Source organism: Leptosomus discolor, chromosome 8 (genome assembly GCF_034619465.1).
Source record: "Leptosomus discolor isolate bLepDis1 chromosome 8, bLepDis1.hap2, whole genome shotgun sequence".
Lineage (NCBI taxonomy): Eukaryota > Metazoa > Chordata > Aves > Leptosomiformes > Leptosomidae > Leptosomus > Leptosomus discolor.
Genome location: NC_141398.1, coordinates 9,596,147 through 9,617,297, shown reverse-complemented (window position 1 = coordinate 9,617,297; position 21,151 = coordinate 9,596,147). Strand labels below are relative to the sequence as shown.

Genomic DNA, 21,151 nt, shown 5'->3' with positions numbered 1-21,151 from the left:
GACCTCACTTCTGGACTAAAGAACCATCTCTGCACTAACAGTCTTGGCCAGAGTACTTGAATCCAGATGGGACACTCACCTCTGAAAAACAGCAAAAACCATGAGACGGGCTCAAAGATGGCATATACTGGTTATCTAGGAGAAGCTGATGTTGACATCCAGATCTGCAGTGCTTTGACAAGTTTTGGTTGCAAGTCTGGAATAGATAGGCTCACAGAAGAAACTGGGTTTAACATAGAAATGCACCTAATTATAGGCTACACATGAGCCATTCAAGGCAAGAGGGTCTCCATTTGAGACCAAGGTAATTTCAAATTTTCCATGAAACTGATGTAGTAAATCAAATTCCCTGATTTCTCACATTTTGTCTTACTCGGTGGGGATTTGAGAAACCCCTCAGCAATTTTCAGTGGCAAAAGCTACAACATGCATGTTTTGTTTGTCCCCTTTCCCCATCCTGCCTTTGCCACAGTCTGTTCCCCAGTAGCACAGTTCTTGAATATCACCCTTCCAGGATGGCTTCACAGCGCCAGCAGAAAAATAACTAGCTTGTTCTGTGGCACATATTTCTGGGATTATTACACGGAGGTTTCTGATGTACCTTGGCTTAGGACAGTGATGCTCAAGGATGCCCCATGTCAAACCTCCCTAACGTCTCTCCCTGGCCGCAGTCCCACGTGAGTCACTTTGCCCCTTATGCAGGGCACCCGCCTGTTTTCTTTTCCATTGGAAGGGAGCCACAACTTTCATCACACTGAGTGAGCAGCAAAGTAAGCTAGTTGACACAAAAGGGAGGGAGGAGAGACCTCTTAAATAGCACCTTGCTTAAGAGACACCTCTCTGACTTACTCTTGAGTTCTCTGAATCTGATTTGTGGGTCTGAAGAGACCTACGTCCTTTCTTTCCTGAAAAAAATTACAAACTGGGTGGCGAAGGCACTACTTTCTTTTAAACTTTGGCTGTAGGAGATGCCACTTTTCTTTCCCTCCCACATTTTTTCCTTTTCACTCTGGCCTTGGGGCTGGTGCATCTAGCAAGAAGTCAGAAACGTGGGTTCATTTCCATTTCTGCTTTTGAGGATTCAAACTTGTGTTTTCACTAATGGCCTATTCCAAAACACGCTTGGGGTGTTCTCCTCTATTCTTGCTGAACTTCCACCTTGTACTTAAATGCTGGCGGCCAGAGGAAGGAGACAAACCTCTGTAACCCACTGCCTCACATGCCCAGCGGAGAGGAGCACTCGGCTTTCTCCTCCCTTCTCTGAGGGCTGTGTCTATGTTTTGTCCAAGTAGCTGCCTCATGACAGATGTGTAATCAGAGAGACAGGGACATACCCACATCTTTCACCTCCATAGGAGTGACCTACCTGTTGGGTTACAGAGTCATGCTGTTCTTCCCCTCCTATCCTCAGCAAATCCAAAAGAGCATGAGTACCTCGGAGTCACGTGTGTATCCTGCCTCACTGTGCCCATGTCCCTCTCTCTCTGGCCCAGTGAATCACAGATCATTTCCATGTGAATCTCATGAGAAGGGAGGGATAAGCCTTCCCTGTAATTCCCACACACACCCAGTCTTGTTAAGTCCCCAGTCTCGCCTACTGACTGATGGGTTAGGCAGCGGAGAAAGATGGTGCTGGATCCCTCCAGGCAAGGGAGAGGGAAATGAACCTTCTCTTCTCCAACACCCTTGGTGAGAGCTCCAACCTCTGGATAACAGAGATGACTCCAACAGGACCGCCTCTGGATGTATTTTAAAGGAAACCAGTGACCATTAGTGCATTCTGTGCAGGGCCTGAGCTGAGTGTGCGACCGGTTGGCACGCTGACTAGACAGACGGAGGCCATCAGCACAATAGCTGGATGGACACCTCACCTGGGAATCCCAGCAGTGATGAGACATCCCCTCAGTCCTGAGCCACGTACTCGCCCTCTGAGCCCGGCAGTGCCTCCAGGCAGAACAGCATCTCATGAGCTCAAAGGTCAAGAACGCAATCACCACCAGTAGACACAATATATATTTTATTGGTTTCATTTCCAAGAAAGTTGAAAACAAGACTGAAGAAGAAACTCATAGCATAATCTTTACAATTTATGAACAACAATCACGTTTTTTATACAGCCCTTCCTTTTGATTTGTGTATAATTTTGACAGAAGGGTGACCTAAAATTTTGACCGTATTTTGAAGGATGCCATTGAAAGTATATAAATCACAAACTGTATCTGAAATATCTTAGTCATATCAGAGAACACAGAGGCTTCTCCTAAAAAATGCAGATTTCTGTGATTTCAGCCTCCTGGCTATTCTTAGATCTTGCAATAATCACCATTTTTGCCTTGAGATTTGAGAAGGAGTTCAGTTCCACAGAAAATGGAATGAGCCTGAATAATTCATTGTAAGGAAATATGGACTTAGTTTTCAAATACGTAGAGGACTTTCTACATACAGCACTCTGGAAATACTGCATTAAGTACATTTCTTATCCATATAAGGTAAACATGCATCTGCAATTAGACCAAGGTTTAATTTTGCAGCAATGGGACTACTTTGATGAAAGAGCCTGCATTCATAGGAAAGGGTCGTTTTTCTATATCCTCTGAAGATTGAGAAGTCAACCATTATAGAACACATAATCTTTCTATGAAATACATACAGTGTTTCAAAGTGTTTAAGCCCTTTTCATTCCTGCAGTACCCGGTTTGCATTATGGTAAGTTTCTTCATTTTTTGATTTTTTTTTTCACATTATAGGAGGGATGTTCTTTCTACAAACTGACACGGCGTGTCATTTAAAAGTGATTCTTCCTAATTCAAGATTTTCCACAGAGTATTGGCACTGAGAAGAATTTGTCTTCATTGATGGGAAGACATATCAATACTGGCGGGAACACTCCACTTACTAGAAGGGAAATACCCTTTGTTGAGATGAAAGATTCCTTATGTCTCTTCCATCAATCTGAAGCGTTGTGACATTTCCTATCACTGTAGCACAAGGATGTTCCTTCTGGGAAATGCACTGAATATACTAATGAGTCTGTTCATACATCAGAGAAAATCTTTTTTTCCTCTGGTAAAATGACAAAATTATTCTTGACCTAATATTACTAAGCCACAGCAGAGAGAAAGTGTAATTGCCTGTAAATAATAGGTCAAAATGACCAAGCATGACATTTTTAAAGTTCAAATCCTCTCATCCTTAGTTATCATAGATTGCATTAAGGCTATTCACAAACAGTATTTGTCAAGCTACTGTGTACGAAAGTGACTTATTTTGTAGCAAATCCAATAACAAGTGAAACAGAGCTTGCTGAGGTTTGCTTGCAATTTCCTTTTCTAACTTCTGTGCCATTTTAAACAAATGACGTACTGGTGAGGTGAAGAGGACACAGCAAAGCACCAGAGATCACCTGAAGGTCAGCATACAGCAGGTCTCTTCATATTAAATTTGCCAGAGCTGTGCTGGCTTTCTATCCAGAAAACAATGCTCTGCATAACAGAAAGGCAGAGTGAGACAGTTAAGAGATTCAGATACCAGGAAACTGCTTTTCAAGGTTCCAAAAAGCCTGCTCATTACAACATCAGATAATTGACTATTAGACAGATAAAACCCCTGCTTTTCAAAGCAGACATCAAGGAGCAGTGCTTGGGCTCTGAAGTGAGAGGTACAACTCTCAAAACTGATGCTCAGTTTACATACATATGAAACACCTCTCTCTTTCCATGTATTTTATGGCAGGTTGTAAGAAACAGATAATGCCTCTTCTCATTTCCATTACAAAGCTCTGCTGAGAGACTATTAAGAGTCTGTTCCAGCTGAGGTGAGTAAAACCAGTTCTTCAAAAGAACAAAAAAAAAAAAAAAAAAAAAAAAAAGAAACCAGTTGGAAAAAAAAAAAAACCACGAAGAGAATGAAAAAAGACCATCTTTGAATTCTGATTTGCACACTAGGCGATGCGCTTCCCTTTTCCCATTGTACACTGCTCTGGGGTAGTCGCTCCCCTTTGAGAACGACTGTTTGACCAATTCTTTCACAAAGCCGCCTGCTCCCCTCCAGGGATATGCTCCAACAACTCAAGGATTGCTTCAGTCAGAAGCACTTTCACACAGTTTGAGCCAAAATTGCCCCAAGGAAGACCTAAATCATGCTGGATGAGAGTTCTGCCCGTGCTTTTAACGGGGTCAAAATTTCACTTCCCAAATGGCAATAGAGCAGCCAATCTAGGAGAATTTCCTCTTCCAAAAGGACTTCCTGGAAGCATGAAATTGCCCTGTGGCTGGCCAGACACATGTTGGGGGTCATAAAACATCTGGCCTCAATGCGTTCACTCTTGCATTACATTGACTTTCCATGTGGTTTTTTTGCTGTGTGGCTGGCTGTATTTATTTTTCAATTTTCACAATAAATGATATTTCAGACCAAGTCCTAGGTTTCACACATTTGCTAGCAGAAATCAAAAATCATGAGTCATATTCCCCAACACTGGACACCTTTAAGATTCAGCTGGACAGGGTGCTGGGCCGTCTTGTCTAGACTGTGCTTTTGACAAGAAAGGTTGGACCAGATGATCCTTGAGGTCCCTTCCAACCTGGTATTCTGTGATTCTATGATATTTAGGAGAGTAAAGAACTCAAAAGTGTTCTAAGGACATTATCAAATGCACAAGGAATAAGAAAAAAGGATGCTTTGACCTGTTTGGGATGGAGAAGCATCCAAACTTTCAGGAGTTCCCTTTAAGCAACCATTAGAGACCGCTGAGGATAAACAAACTTGTAAAAAACCCATGACTGTATTAGTCGAAAAATCTCTAATTAGAAAAAATGTGTCAATATCCACAAATAAGTAAGGAAACACGTGTGTGGGAAGTCATCACATAAAATAAATCAGATGGAAAGGCAGCAAAAAGGAATGAGAGAAAGAAGTCGAGAACAAATGGATGAAATTGCTTCACAGGGAATGTGTTTTGCCAACAGCATACTGCAACTTCATCGATCCTTGTGCCTTTTTGGCATCCTCACACACCACTTCCAAAAAGGGAGACACAGATTTCCCACTAACAGTTCCTTCTTCTCCAGTGCTTTCAGACTGTCTGCACATCACATCACCTTCAGTTCCATTTTTGAAAAGCTGAATGGACTGCTACTCTCATGCCACGCTCCCACTGTTCCCTTCCCACCCACACTGTGTCTAAAATACGTCCGGCATCCTCTCTCCCATGTGTGGTTTTAACAAAGCAACATAAGGAAGTAGTGTATTGTTGTGCTTTCTTTCCTTCATTGAGATGTGGGTTCCTGACAATGATGCTGGGCTTGTTTTGGGAGTCATCCACCAGTAAAACTTGATCAAACCTGTTGCATCCTGAAGCAATTGAGCAAAACAGAGTTATGGCTGCTGTAACCTAATCACAAGCGAAAACATGTAGGTGAGCTGTAATTATCAAGGGTTCTGCCATCTGATTACACATACAGCAAACAGAACATTAAAAGACTTAAACCAGAAAGAAAATGAGTGGAAGCTTTTTCTTTTTTTTCTTTTTTTTTCTTTTTTTTTTTTTTTTTTTTTTCTGAATAACTGGCTACTGACTTTTCCCTGGAGTTGCATATAAATCTCCTCTCCAGCAGAGAATCTACCCCGAACATTTTTCTTCACTGGATGTTGGGGGCTGAATTTCTGTATTCTCCTTCAGCACTGGAAGTACTTGAGACCCAACCGACAAAATATCTGGAAAGGATGAGTGCAAGGGCTGGTTCATCAGGTATATGCCAAAGTTTGTCTGAAAAAAGCAAAATATTTATTGAGATGCAACTCATGTTAAAGCAATCAGATCTATAGAGGATCTCACAACCCAGATATGTTTAGAAAAGCAATATTGCTTTAAGAATAAGGAGGTATGTCCCATCTCCATGTAATTAACAACATTTTAAACTAATTAACTATAATAGACTGGTAAACAAAAAGCTAGCCCTGTGCTATTCAAGAAGAATACCTTAAGTAAGTGGATAAATAAGTATTTCATCATGAGTCCCACAGTATCATATATGTAATTTACACTCCCTCATGGTCTTGTCATTTAATGACAGTTCTGGCTTCTTGACAAATACAGTTAATCCATTATCACAAATAAAGGCTAGGCAGCATGAGAAGGCATCTTCTACCATGAATTATCTGCTGTGTTAACAGAACTTTGTTCTGTCTAGCCTTTATGAATTTCCCTTCATTTGTTTTTATGAATATTTTAGTATATTTTACAGAAAATACTCAGAAAGTTTGTTTTATTAGGACTAACACTTGTTACCTGTCATCATCTGTGAAGCCATCCTGCTTAAATATTAGAAATACTTAGATATGTCCTTGTGATACTGAAAAATAAAGAGGAGCAGAATAACCCCTTCACCCACTGACCACACAACCCTCGCAGGCACCGAAAACCTGATCGGAGTGTCCGCACTCTTATGTGTGGTCTTGATCTTAAGCACATTGAACATTACAGTTGGAGCTGTGAAGAGCTGGTTGTGATCTGGAAATGTCACAGTAAGAGGCTGGTGTGGTTTTGTGGTTTTGTTTTCCAGCAGTGGAAAACTTAGAAATGCTCAAGGAACAGACTTGCAATCTCATGATAGTATTTTCCAAATGATTAGATAATAGTTAATTAAAGAAATATGTAAAGTAAGAACTAAAGTAATGCTGAAGGCCATGTTAAATTGATAATTGTTTTGTAGACTTCAGAATGTCTTTGTTCTTAAAACTGAGGATCTTGGGAACCTGATATTAATTTTCTTGTCTTTTTTTTATAGATGTCAATAAAAAGTATTTTACTTGTTTTGGTAGGCTACAGCCAAAGTGCACCAGTCACTCTGAAGTAAAAAGTAAATAGATAAACAAATTAAATTCATTGAAAACAAAACTCTATTCTCCTTTTCCATTTCCTGATTAGTTTTGCTGCCATTATTCAGATCAATGATCCTGAAACTGAGGGAATTACATTTACAGCAGGTTTAGAAAAATATACTAGGTAAAAGGAATTGCAATAAATTAAAAGAATAGCATTAGCTGAATTTAAGGAAGCATATTTCACAGACTAAATATGAAGGCAGTGTGCTTTCTCCTGTTCTTGCACTGTACAATTAAATAAAGACACAGTAATGCGGTAACACGAAACAGCTTTTATTCTTTGAAGAATTAGTGAGAGGTGGGGCTGAGGCCAGCTCCCAGGTAAGGGAGGTGCTGTAAAGCAGAGAGCTATCCAAACATGGCCTCAGACTCTGGATTTGGGTCTTTCTGTTTCATGTGTAATCCTAAACACTAAAAACAAAATTAGGTCCCAAGCAGAGGTTTTTTGGCTACTTACGCTATTCCTTCATCTCACTGGCATTTCACATACCGGGGTATGAGTTGGACCTATCAGGCCTGTCCCATTAATGACGCCTTTTGGATACCTGTGACCATAACGGTGTCAGCGCTGGTGGACACAGGGTCAGTGTCCTAGTATTTAATGCTGAGGAATGAATGGCTGCAGCACAGTAAGATCCCAATCCTCTCTAGCATAGTGACTGTGTTGGATCAACCATGATGCTAAAATGGTCAGTTTCATTTAAAATACTGAAGTACAAAGTATTACTTTTCCACTTTTACTTTTCTTTTATTTGTTGACAAGCTGTGGTTTCTCTATTGGCATAAATTATATGTTTTTCAGCCTGGTATTTAATAACCTGGATTTACTTCCAATGCCCTAGTGCAAAAATGACAGTTGCCATAATTTTATTGTTTTAAAAAAATCAGGTAATCATAAAACAAATATTGTAAAATGAGTATTAGTCCATGCGACACCACATTTCACACAGGAAGGAGTTTTATAACTCAGCCGTGTAAATGAACTTATTTGATACATGAGGAGTTTCTATTTATATTTACTGTATTGATATCTTGAAATGAGACCAAAATAAATCTGGGCAGATTGTTCACTGTGGAGAATTTTATTTACTGACTTTTCTATTACCGTGAATCATTTAGCAAGATTTTTTTTTTTCTTAAAGCACTTTAAAACTTTCAGAATTATTTAAGAAAAGGCATACATGAAGACATCTTATCTTCAGGAGTTCTCAAATACTATTTTAGTACCGGTCCTTAGTATTTCCCTACCCTGATTAGGCATCTAAAGTCTCGTAGTACTTTTTTCAGTGCTTGAAACAGGGTGATGCCTGAGGAGTTTTCACAGTGATGGTATACAAGTTTTAGTACTAATATCTGCTTAGAACTGCTGATCTCTCTCTTTCGTGAATGTTTCTAAGACCAAAATTTAGCTTGTGACTACCAGAAGTGGATTTTAAATCTTTTAAGTAAAGTTCCTTGTTTTTTCAATAATTGCTAATGTCGGCTCAGCAAATACTGACAATAGCAACCTCCGCCCCCCAAGCAACCACAAAAGCTGTGCATCCTGCCATTTCAGCTCTGGTTCAAGAGAAAGATAAAATGTAGAAATTAGCCCTTTCTACACATTTCACTGTTGAAAAATGAGGCTTTCAGACACAGAGATTACAGCCTGCAGAGTTATTACAAAGAACTGCATAATCTCTCTCTGCTGTTGCTACATTTTTGTGACTTCAAGGGCATTTTATTCTGTGTATAACCTCCCCAGAACACACCAAGAACTAGGCAGGGGAGTGCCGGACTGTGAGTTCTGTGGCTTTATCTGCTCAGTCTTCTGATGGCAGTAGGGGCTCTTCCCATCACTCTTAAACTTCACAGGGACAAAAAATGTAAAGCTTCTTGATTAGTAAAAAGCACAACACTTCACTGCTTGGAGAAACAGATAAAACGTACTTATCCTTGCCAACAGTGAATCATATGATAGTCATCACACTCACTTAAAGGAGGAGCTATGAAATGCTGTCATTCTTGCATGTTGTTTCAAGTACATTTACTGGATCAACACTAATGTGCACTGCTCAGATATCCACTGACAGAGAAATATCCTGGGTGCAGTATCTCCCTTTGTAAGACAGAAACCTGAGGTGCTACATCTGACAAAGGCTGAGATGAGATGCCTTCAAGCTACAGCTCCTAAACAATCAGTTGATTCAGACTAGCACTCAATAGGAAAAATGCCCTGCTGGAATGTGTAACAAGCACATAAGTGATACTGCATGCTAAGACTTAGCTTTGGATGGATGAGTTCTGGCTTTTGCCCCTGGATGTAGCTCTCAGCTGCCTTCTCCCAATAGATAACTTTACCTGCTCACGTCTGCTCATTTTATTCATAACCTCACTCTCATGCGAAGGTTTGGGAGATGTAATTATTAAAGTAGATTTTTTTTTTTTAACTTAATGATGTTTTATTAGCTCTGGATTCACCAAAACTTATTAGTAAAGCCTTACAAAACAGGAGAGTGGAAGTACTCACTTTCAACATGCTGGTTTTTCATATTGGAAAAAAGGGAAAATTTTAACTTGGTGTCAAAAAGCCCCATCTTGTTCTGTTGAAAACATCTGGACAGCAGAACGTTTTGCTAAGAACTGCTTTTCCTTTGCTCTGCCTTAAATAAATGCATTTTCCAGCGCAGCCACCAATAAGAAAAGAGAACTATGTTATTTCAGAGGCCTATTAATTACATCAATCACTGTTTGCAAATGTTCCAGATCTTCGGATGAAAGGCATTGCATAGTGTAAAGCTCTGCATTACTACGAAAATGATGATAATGATGCATCAGATAAGAGAAGTCATTTGCTATCCTTGCTAACGTTTCAGTAAGCAATACAAAGACACAGAGTCTAATTCTGCAGGGGAAGAAGCTCTCCCAAGGCACAATGAGATACATAAAGGAGGATCAACAGCCCGCAGGAAAAAACACAAGCCTTTTAGTGTATGAGGGCATGTGCAAACATAATGGATTTCCCTTGATGTACCGCTATCCGTACATTTACGCTGGGGCAGACTGCTAATGCAATTCCCTTTGCTACCTTGACAGCAAGTCCCAGCTTATAGCACTGCTGCAAATCTGCCCACAGGGCTTCTGCTATTATTAGTGTTAAACTGCATCTGCAAAACACAGAAGATGGGCAAGAATTCGATGTTCTCTCCTTTCTGTCTATGTGTGTTTTGCATCAGGTGGCGATGCACGTGAAACAGCGTGTGGCTGTTTTTATGCTATTTGCTTAATGTAGTTGTCTAGTCTTTCATAGTCTCCTGCAGTAACAGAGAGAGCTCTGTCACAGGAGGCGAGCTCATTTTTCCTTTTCAGTCAAAAATTACAGAAGGAATCCTTAATGAGTGGTTCTTCAGAACTGATGGCAGCAGAGCTTGACTTCGCTTTGTGGAGGTGTTTGCATTTTATTTCAAATGTGATAAAAAGTTTCATAAAAAGTAGCTGGCTGCGCTTCAGCACCCTGCTTTACATTTATCAGGAAACATGCAAATTGCTTGTGTGGCTAATTACAGGAGCTGGTTCTGACTTTCAGCTGCAATCCACCTATGCAAAGCCTCAGTCTTTCAACTTGGAGCACCCGGTTCTCAGAGTTTCAGAGGAATGGAGACAAATATGATTTCAGAAATAAATTTTGAACCAGCTCTTACAAGCCTTACTTTATTTAGCTCATTATTGAAGTTCATTGGCAGTGCTGTCATTTGGGCTACCGGTTTGATAAAGTTTGATATATTTTTCCAGGTTGGTGTTCTCGGAAAACCAAAACAAAATGGTAAATGTTGACATCTCGCTCTCTTGCTAAGCATCCAGGATTTGCTATCCATTCATATACACAGTATCTTTAATGTTTTGGAAATCGAGCAACTACAACAGCCTTTCAAAAATATCAGTTGCCCTTGTACTGGGAAATTAGCTTAAATCTTATTTTCTTGCATTTGGCTTTTGTAGTTTGAATCGCATTACTGACAGCTGGGAACAAACACTGCTAAGTTCCTTCACTGAATCTGTATCTGATAAAAAAAGAAAATGAAGTCTATTAGATGACTCCTTCACAGAAAAGCACATGCTAGAGACATGAGTCACCAAAGGATTAGCTCTGCGATTTAACACAGTCACATGAACTGGATGTTCTTTCTCTCTCCCCGCTGTGAACTGTGAAAGGTTTGGATCGATGTTCTCTGCTAGGTCTGCTTAGCACACTGAAGATGCCATAGCCCTCGGGTGCTACTCACCGATAACCAGCTGGTGGCCATCACCCCGCAGATTACTTACAGGAGGGATGGGCTCTGAGGTCTTCTCAGACCAGTTCAAGCAAAACTACCCATTCAAAAGATCTCTTTCAGCCGTCAGGCTAACCCAGAGGACTTGGCCTTATGCAGAGCAAGGCATGCTCACAAGATCGCATCTGCCAGCAGCGCGGAAGGCTGGGAAAAATAAAAAAAGCTGGAGGCCTGGTTCTTTGCAGCAACTGAGGGAAGCAGAGCACTCTCCCCCGCTGTGAAGAGCAGCGCTGTGCTCTGCAGCGCCTCGCCTTGCCATGCGTCTTGTTATCTGGAGCCAGGTTGTTCTCAAGAGGCAGGATTGCTCTCCTTGCCTTAGTTCTGTTTGAACGAGTTGCTTCGTTCTAGGAGCGCTTGTATCAAGAAAATCTTTGCATCGCTGAGTTAATCAGAATGAAAGAGAAGCTCATCTTTGCTGCGGGAAACGTGCTGAAGAAGCTTTGCCTCTCCTGAGAATCTGTGTTCTGGGTAAGGTTTTGTTGCTGTTTGAGAAGGTCCCTGAATACAGAGCGCTCTCCCTCTACAGAGGATTCAAGTCATAATCCACCAAAACCCACATGGGTAGAGAAAGTCCTCTGCACACCGCACCCCATGTGGCAGCTGGGCAGCATCCCTGCCCAGAGCGCCAGAATGTGCTCTAAAGTGCCCCAGATGTTCCAGCTGCAGCTCACCGTTACCTTGAAAGGGCTCCTGTCCTCAGGCTACCCACCATGGCCAGGAGCTCATCGGACAAAGGCACATGTGCTGTAGAGATCTGGATGCCAGAGCCTGCTGTGCAACCCCAAGTCACGTCAGGTCAGCGGGAAGCTGTGCCTAGACAGCCAGCCCGGGCCTGCTCGCCTCTCCCCCTTCTCACTCTGCACCAGGAGGCTGGCTCTGGGATGGAGCCGGCAGAGCTATTCACCAAGGATAACACTCACTGAAAATGTAGCCTGTTGTTTGCTTAATGAGTCACTGAGACGAATCAATTTATTATTTTTTGGTATGAACAAAGCATGCGTTATTTGTAACTTGTTTGTGCGCTGTTTGGGTGAATGATTTTCAGCCTATTTGTTCTTGCTCTGCTCCTGCGCTGTGCCCAGGCTCTGGGGTTTGGCTGGTATTGGCGAGGCTTCCGAGCCCTGACTGGCTAACAAACTTTTACAACAGAAGGTTAACGAACAGGAAGAAATGAACCTAAGAGTAAGGATTTTCAGCCAGATAAACACTTATGAGGAGATTTGTGAAGCTTTTGGGATGCCGAACTGTCTAGCCATCGTCTGGGCACTCTCTGTTCCAAGGAGCAATGCAACCTTAGGAAGCAGAAGGACTCCAAATGAATCCCTATGTTTCACACTTCCTCTCCAGTCACTTTCTTAATCACTTACTGTCTGCTTTGATTATATTCACATCTGCTCTGTTTTTTCTGCTATGTAGTTTCTCACAGGAAGAATAAAGTTTAGTCTTACGAGCTAACTATATAATTTCAAACACTGAGATTTTTCTGCAGATTTCTTTTCTTGAATGACATCAGTGCATCAGCACGTGTTTTTCAAGACCAAAATAAACACATTGTAAAGCAGTACACACTGAATAAAAGCAAGCGCAGTAAAAAATAATGCATATTAATAGTCAATTTCTGAATAAAACACGTGTTGAGCATTTTATGGAAATAAACCAAGTCATATCTGGGTTGTAAGTGCATCCTCTTTTTCTGAAAAAACAAATGGTAACGATTAGCATAACAACTTAATTGTGCATATTCTCTCAGCAGATATTTCACTGTGCATGCAGTAAAGTCACTACATCTTTCTACACAGCTATTTTGAAATACTGTACTGACCTTTTTACCCCTGGCAGTAGACAGAGACTGCAGAATTTCTTTGTTTCGCTCCCCAGACTGTTGATCAATGCAAATTATTTGGCATCTGCTACATGGACCCACAACCTGAAATTTTAGTTAAAGAAGGTTCACAGCAGTATATCAAAGCAGTACAACTCAGAACAGTACAGGCTTCTGACCATCATAATATCTCAAACACATACATCTCTTTCACATACCTTTCCTGTATTCTTTTATGTTTCCATTACGTAAGAGGTCAGGCCTGTTCACCTAATGTATCTGGTACATTTTCAAAGGGTCTACTTGTGAAGGTCTCACTGAATTTTTAATTCATTTTTTCCTTTTCTTTATTTTTAAGGAAAACTTTCCCAGAGACAGAATCTGAGAAATACCAGCCATTTGCATATTTGTATTTCCTGATGGCTTCACTTCATCTACGGGCTGGCAGGGCTGCTTGCCCAAAGGGGAACTGAATACAAAATTAAGCCAATGCGTCAGGATTTAACCCGAGGAGGATTTTCTTGGGTTTGTTTTATATTGTCTCAACGCAGCTGAAATGCACAATATCTTTCTCATATGCGTGGCACTTGTAGATAATCAGAATGCAAAATGTGAAATTTCACATGTTTACATAATCAGAAGGAATAATGGGATCCTCTAGTCTAACATCATACGTAATACAGACAGCATGGATCTTAAAGTTAATTCTTGTTTGAACTAGGGTGTGTTTTTAGGGAAAAAAAACCCTGAAACAAATTTCTTCTGAGAGCATTAAAATGAAGAAAGAAGCCATATTGCAGTTGCACTTAATACTGAATCCCTAACTTCAGCAAAGCTGTACGTTATAGAAACTAACTGTTTGTACAGTATCCCAATATATGCATTCTACTTCTGTAAAATGTGTCATAAATTTCAGATAGGGCAAATAATTAAACCTTACACTGCAAACATTTTTATATGCTGATCTGAAATGCTATTTCATTTTTTCGAGAAACATCTAGAACTGTTTGTACAACTCTTCAGTGTAATCATCAAACCCATACGTTTGGCTCAGCTTTTTCAGAAGATGAATTTCCACAGCTTTAATATTGTATTAAAAGAACAAGAAAACAAGACAGAGAAGGAAATATTTTTCCCTGCTTTGCTTTGTTCAACAGCTTCTTCTACCATTTCCTGGCATCAAGCACCATTAACATAATTTCTACTGTTACTACATCAGCATCTGAATAGGGACCTAGCAGAGACTGGAAAAGACAATGCAAGTTGCATAAGCCTTTCTATTTTCAGCTTGCATTCCTAAGGTATTTCAATGTCAGAAACAAGAATGCCATTTTATTTTGTAGTTTTGCAGTATCTTCCACAACAGGATCCTGAGCTGAGCTCCCTAGTGCAACTCCAGCCTCCAACAAGCTATACACCAAGGATTTTGTCCTTTGTGTTCCTCATTCTCTACCTAAAGAAATGTTCCCTCAATTTTCTGTAACTCATATTACAGCTTACTGATCAAAGTACACTAAGAAGAGAACAGATAAGTAGTATTTTCCACTCTTACTGAAAAAATGACCTCTCCATTTCTTACAGTATGCTGACCAGAAAAAAATAGCAGGGATGTCTATCACAGCTTCTAGATTTGACCTTAGCACTTCTGTTATTCACACCTTCACTATCATCCCCAAGAAAACAATGAATAAGCCACTTTCGCATCCTAGACAATACATTTTCAAATCCTTATTTCTTATTTAAGGACAAGACAACATGTAATGTGCGCATCATTCCCTTGGGTTTCATGGATCCTTTGTTGAAGTTTTTCTCAAAATAATGTATTTGCCAACAAAGTCTGACTCTCCAGCATTTTCCTTACAATACACAGCACGTTATGTTGTTAGATACGATATGAAGCACAACATATGAAAAAACCCCCGTCAGGCTAGACTTAGAAACATGCCTTGAACGGAGATTAAGACAAAATGCATCCAACAGAGGGCAACAGACAGTGATTGTTGACTTGTATTCATGTCCAATCTTTAGGCAATCAGTTGCTTGATGTGCAGCAATCTGAGGTTACATTTGGACTATTAAGCTTAACAGCAACCAGTATTCTCTTGTCACATGCTGCCTAAGTATTTGCTGCAAACTCTGCCTCAAAACAGTGATTATTATTCTGCTCAGCTGGATAGAGGTGGGAAATTCTATGAATTATGAAATTTAAAAAAAAAGGTGTGGAGAAATATGGAGAAAACCTCTCAATTATATTGAAGCATGTTTGCCACAGGTCACAGCATGGTTTTTTTTTTTTTTTACACACTTCATAAATTTCATCTGCACAAACTGTGCCACCCATGTTCCGGTCAAAGCCTTGCAAAAATTGCTTGTCTCCAGGGGTTAAAATACTTTGTGAAAGGCTGGGACTAGGACAAGAGAGATGAGTTCACACCTGGAATCGCAGAGCACCTATTGAAATCTCAGCCCACTCTTCTTCTTCAAAGGACTCTGGTGCACTGATGACAATGTTGGCACGGAAACGTCGGATTAATTCCTCTGTTTGCAATGGCTCTCCCAATCTGTCTCACAGAGTTGACAGAGAAAAAGAAAAAATAAGGTTTATTAATTAGTTCTGCACTAGATGTTTGTGCTGTAAAAATCTGGTGGCTAGTATGATTCAGCAAATGTTTCTCCAGAATAACCCCGACCAAGTTTTATTACAAAGGTTACGAAAATGGCACAAAATGTTTTCTATAATTTGTAAACCTTTGACTATAATTTGTAATCCTCTAGGTGGCTTCTTCAGAGGCGTAATCTGGAACTGTAGATATCAAAGCACGTAGACAGGCGATTGTGAACAACGCATATGAGAAAATTCCTTATTATTTATCATATGTAAGGCTAATGGTAACAAATGAAAAGATCTTTTGAGTTAGCAATCATTTGACTCATTAAATGCCTCTAAAAAGAAGGCAAATAGAAACTTATTCTGCACATGCTGCAATGGCAAAAGGGACAAAACCTGTAGATGCTGAAGGTGAAAAAGACCACTAAAGGTATTTTATGAGAGAATATATTGCTCATATTATTATTATTATTTGCCTTTGGGATGCAGAAGATTGCATCAAATGATAGGTGTTTTGAAAAAAATTAATCTCTGTGTGGCGATATCTCCACCTCTTTACAAGCATTTGAACTGCCAGAGTGTAGATTTGTGACAGTGTGGAGAACATATATGAGGCGGGCAGAGCAGCAGACTGCATACAAATATCAGAAATCTGCAGTTTTGAATTGTCATTCTTCACTCTTCTTCTAAAGGAGAACCTGACCAGTACTAGAAAAAAAGACAGCCCTAAAATTTCCAGGAGAGCTCTCAGCGACATTGTTAGTGGGGAAGAGCATTTCTTTTCGCATTTAGCTATTATGGTCATGAGCAATTTTTGATACTCCATCAGCTGTGGTCTGACAACTTTGGGATATGAGACCCCACAGCAGACACAGAAACCTGGGTAAGTAGTAAAGAGAGAAGTTTCTGTCCTAGAAAAAAAAAAAAAAAAAGTATTTAAAAAAAGTACGGGCATATACTTTAAAATATATTTTAATTAAAATGAGGAAAATCATACAAAATCAAAGCACAGGGAAAACTGTTCACATCAAGCAGTCTTGGCAGAAGAGGCCTGTTAGGTGAAAAAAAGAGCTTGATTTTATTTAAAACAGCCTGGATGATCTTCTTTAGCAGACAAATGTGCATAAGGATAAACTGCCTGTGCAGACTTTCAGTCAAACCACACAAGCCCAGCTCCACAGGGCTAGAGCAGCCTGGGGGTAGAAAGTGGGATGAGAAGCTGAAGGACTACAGGTTTTCCCTTGAGAACCCACAAGTAGTCCCATGGCTGAGACAAAATTCATAATGATTGCAGGAGTTATGAGCCAACAGAAGGTGTGGACTATGCTGAAGCTCAACACACAAGGAGGAAAATAGCAGTTATTCATGACCAAGTTCAGTTACATGCTGTGCTTCCTGGCTTTGCTGTGGGCTCTTGGAGCCTGGGTGCTGTGTAGCCTCTAGTTTTGAATGTATTTTGTAACATACAAGTGCCTGCCACCCCAGCCAGTACTGGTGGGGGCATCAAAAGCCCCAGTAACCTCAGAGCTGGTCATCCAGTGTCCAGAGCCAGCTGCTGAAAATGACTTTGACTTTCTACTATTTTATCCATTGCTGCTGATCCTCAGAGACTGAAATGCCCCTACTCCTGGTGTCTCTGCCTTCAACCTGCTCAGGCTCACCCCCAAAATACACGACCTCTCCTGCACCTATCTCCAGCCCTCAGAACTGCTTCTAATTACTTGGCAGCATATAACTGAGTAAATTCCCATTATTTCCCCCTCCCTCAAAACATGCAGTGGTTGGATGGAGTGACAGGCTGTGCTCGGCTGACCCTGGCTGGATGCCAGGTGCCCACCAAAGCTTGATCCCCTCCTCAGCTGGACAGGGGAGAGAAAATATAACAAAAGGCTCGTGGGTCGAGATAAGGACAGGGAGAGGTCACTCAGCAATTACCATCACGGGCAAAACAGTCTCAACTTGGGGAAATTAGTTTTGTTTATTACCAATCAAATCAGACAAGGGTAATAAGAAATAAACCCAAATTTTAAAAACACCTTCCCCCCGTGCCTCCCTCCTTCCTGGGCTCAACTTCATTCCCAAATTCTCTACCTCCTCCTACCAAGCAGTGCAGGGGGACAGGGAATGGGGGTTATGGCCAGTTCATCACATGTTTCTGCTGCTCCTTCCTCCTCAGGGGAGGACTCCGCACACTCTTCCCCTGCACCAGCGTGCAGTCCCTCCCACGGGAGACAGTCCTCCATGAACTTCTCCACTGTAGGTCATTCCCTTGGGCTGCAGTTGTTCACAAACTGCTCCAGTGTGGGTCCCTTCCATGGGGTGCAGCCCTTCAGGAACAGACTGCTCCAGTGCGGGACCCCCATGGGGTCACAAGTCCCACCAGCATAGGACTGCAGCGTGGGCTGCAGCGTGGGCTCCTCTCTCCACGGATCCACAGGTCCTGCCAGGAGACTGCTCCAGTGTGGAATTCCCACGGGGTCACAGCCTCCTTTGGGCATCCACTTGCTTCAGCGTGGGGGCCTCCACGGGCTGCAGGTGGGTATCTGCTGCACCGTTAACCTCTATGGGCCGCAGAGGGACAACCTGCCTCACCATGGTCTTCACCACGGGCTGCAGGGGGATCTCTGCTCCGCCATCTGGAGCACCTCCTCCCTCTCCCTCCCTCTCCTTCTCCACTGACTTTGGTGTCTGCAGTTGTTTCTCTCACATATCTCATTCTTGCTACTATTGTCCAGCAGTTTTCCCCTCTTCTTAAATATGTTATCTCAGAGGTGCTACCACCATCTCTGATGCTCTCAGCCTTGTCCAGCGGCAGGTCCGTCTTGCAGCTGGCTGGCATTGGCTCTATCAGGCATGTGGAAAATTTCTAGCAGCTTCTCACAGCAGCCACTCCTGTAGCCCCCCACTAGCAAAACCTTGCCACGCAAACCCAGTACACAGGCTCCTTCATCCTGCAAATCTCAATAAGGATCTACTGTGAAAATCACTGTAACTTGTCAAAGTCATCCACTTTGGACTTCTCACAGTAGTGGGTCCTGCAATGCAGGACACATTACATACATTTAACAGGCAAAGTTCAAAATGAGTATTTGCATTTTCAGGGCCGTATTTCTAACAAGAACATTTGAGCATAAGGCCAGGCCATGGGGATTTTCATGGAGGTGACCTGTAACAGCAACACCAGAGAGATGGATGTCTCCATGCACATGTATCTTTCCAACAGCATGACACATTCTAATTTTTAATTAAATTGCTGTTTCTGTTTTAGATCACCTCTCAAGAGCTGAGTGCAAACTGGAAGATTAATTTTTACTTATGGAAGATACAAAGAGAAATTATAAAAACTGAATTGACGATTGAAATTGTTTTATAAATCTTAGCAGGTTTCCATTAAAGAAAAACAAACCCACATGCCAAGAAGCTAAATAATATTTTCTAAAAAAGAAAAAATATTTAATAAAAACCCAGCTAAAGACATTCCTGCTCACCACAGGGGGGTTGGACTAGATGACCTCTAAAGTCATGAGTCTTCCAACTCAAACTAGTCTATGATTCTATGATATGTGCAGATTCTTGAAAGTACATTGCACAGTTCAGTATTTGGAAGTTCGTACACTATGATTTAGCAACAGTGCAGAATAAGGATGCTGTATATCCATGCCGAATTAATTTCCCCAGCACCCTGTGAAAGCTCTCCATGGCAAAACAGGGAGTTTTCCAGCTTGTGCTGCAGAGTGGGAAGCGAGATGCTTCTCAGGCACCATGGCAGCTCCAGTCATGTCTGGAGCTTCTTTTGAGGAAAAAAGATATTACAAGCCTAGTTGTACTGGAAAATATTAGGCGTAAACTCAGTGGATCATCTGACATTGCACATTTTACCAAAGTTCCCTGTCCTCCTTCATCCTCACTTGCTTCTCCCTCTGGTGCCTTATTCTTCTTCTTTGCACTCAGACCTCATGTGTGGAAGGATCCTCACTGAGCCTCATCATGGAAAAAGCCTGGTCTTAGTAAGGGATGCTTGCAAGTGTTGTTGTCTCAAGGAGATGTAACTCAGCGAGTCAAGACTCAAAAGAAGGCATTAACTATCACTGAGAAAGGTTAGTCAAAACGGCTGAGAGATGGACTGATTCAAACCTTTTCCATGCATTTTTTCCCAGAGGAGCACTGCCATGATATCCTAAAACTGCCCAACTGTCTTCTCCTAAAGAAAGAAAACCCTCAGGCAATGCAAGCTCCAGTGGTCTGTAGTGATGCTTCATTCAGTCAGTGGTTTTAAATCCTGAAGCTATATATGTATTCTCCTACAGTGCGAGATATATCTATATATCTATAGATATCTATCTATAGATATATAGATATATTCCTCCTCTACTCAAAACCAGAATTTCAGTGCAGGGGGCATGTTTTGTGGCTGACTAAGAGGAGAGACAATGACTCCAAGCAGATGCAGGGAAGTTTGGTGAGACAGGAGAAAGGGGGCTCAGAGACAAATGCCAGGGCTGTGGGATGCACAGCTGTGATGGAGGCCTTGAGGGCAGATTTTCTGTGGAAGTTGAGCCTGTCCCAGTTATATTCAAGAAAAAACAACTTTCTATTGTCAGTATATGAAAATTTAGTTGGTAATGGGTTCCTTATCTTTGAACTGTGGGCTGGCTTAATTTGCTTTCATTTGCTGCTTCTGCCTCCCACTTTTGTACAAGTAAAGCCAAATTCAATTAAGAAATGAGATGAAACCAGTCTTGCAAGTAGTTTTAAAATATTTCTGTTGTGAATGCTTGCTCTAAATCTTAATTCTTCCCATAGGAAAGAAATACTTCAGCAAGTAGCAAGATTTTTTATTTTCACCTGCCAGATTATTTATGTTGAGAAAACCTAATTATCCTTGTTCTTCCCACAAGTAGAAGTTGGCTGGTTCCCAGTAATCGCCTGCCACCAAATCGTTTGACAGGAATTTTGTTTAAGTTTTCCTAAAGATGACTGGCAGATAGATTATGTTCAGCCATTTAATCCAAATTTTCAGAAGTCATACAGGAACAAGTAATTATAGCAGTTTAGTACCTATATATTTGTTGAACATTGAAAAGTATCTCTAAACTTCCAGATGAAACAGCTATATTGGCGTCTTGTGGCAAGATTCTGGAATCCAAGACTGCTGACATTTGGAGACAGAAGGATCTTACCTTGCAGAAATATGTTCTTTCAGCTGCAGAATGCTTGCTACATTGATCAGGAGGTATTGTGCTTCATTCACAAGAGAGAGTGAGATGTTCATAGCAGATGCCAGACCTAAAAAAATCAACCCAACGTTCTAAAATTACTGTTAAAAATCAGGAAGATTATATTAGTAATTTCACCTCATCTTTCCTTTGACCTCTTATTCATTCTCATTAACAGTTATTCATTCAGCTCCAGACACTAAGGAAAGATTCCAAGAATCCCCTCAAACCAATAAGTGATAATGATGAAATGCATTTAGACACCAAGATAAAGCTGAGATTTTACCAAAATGTAAAGCAATTTGCAAGA

General features: G+C 41.1%; 1 protein-coding gene across 1 annotated transcript in view; it reads right to left on the bottom strand.

The window, feature by feature from the left end:
• Positions 1–5,620: 5,620 nt before the first annotated feature.
• MOCOS (molybdenum cofactor sulfurase) overlaps positions 5,621–21,151 on the bottom strand; it is a 222,828-nt gene continuing 207,297 nt past the window's right edge. Inside the window, exons 12-15 of the mRNA XM_086469348.1 lie at positions 20,806–20,911; positions 15,452–15,578; positions 13,018–13,122; positions 5,621–5,767 (exon numbers count right to left, since the gene is read on the bottom strand). Of these exons, the coding sequence (XP_086325474.1) occupies positions 5,621–5,767; positions 13,018–13,122; positions 15,452–15,578; positions 20,806–20,911 (485 nt within the window). The remainder of the gene's footprint in view (positions 5,768–13,017; positions 13,123–15,451; positions 15,579–20,805; positions 20,912–21,151) is intronic.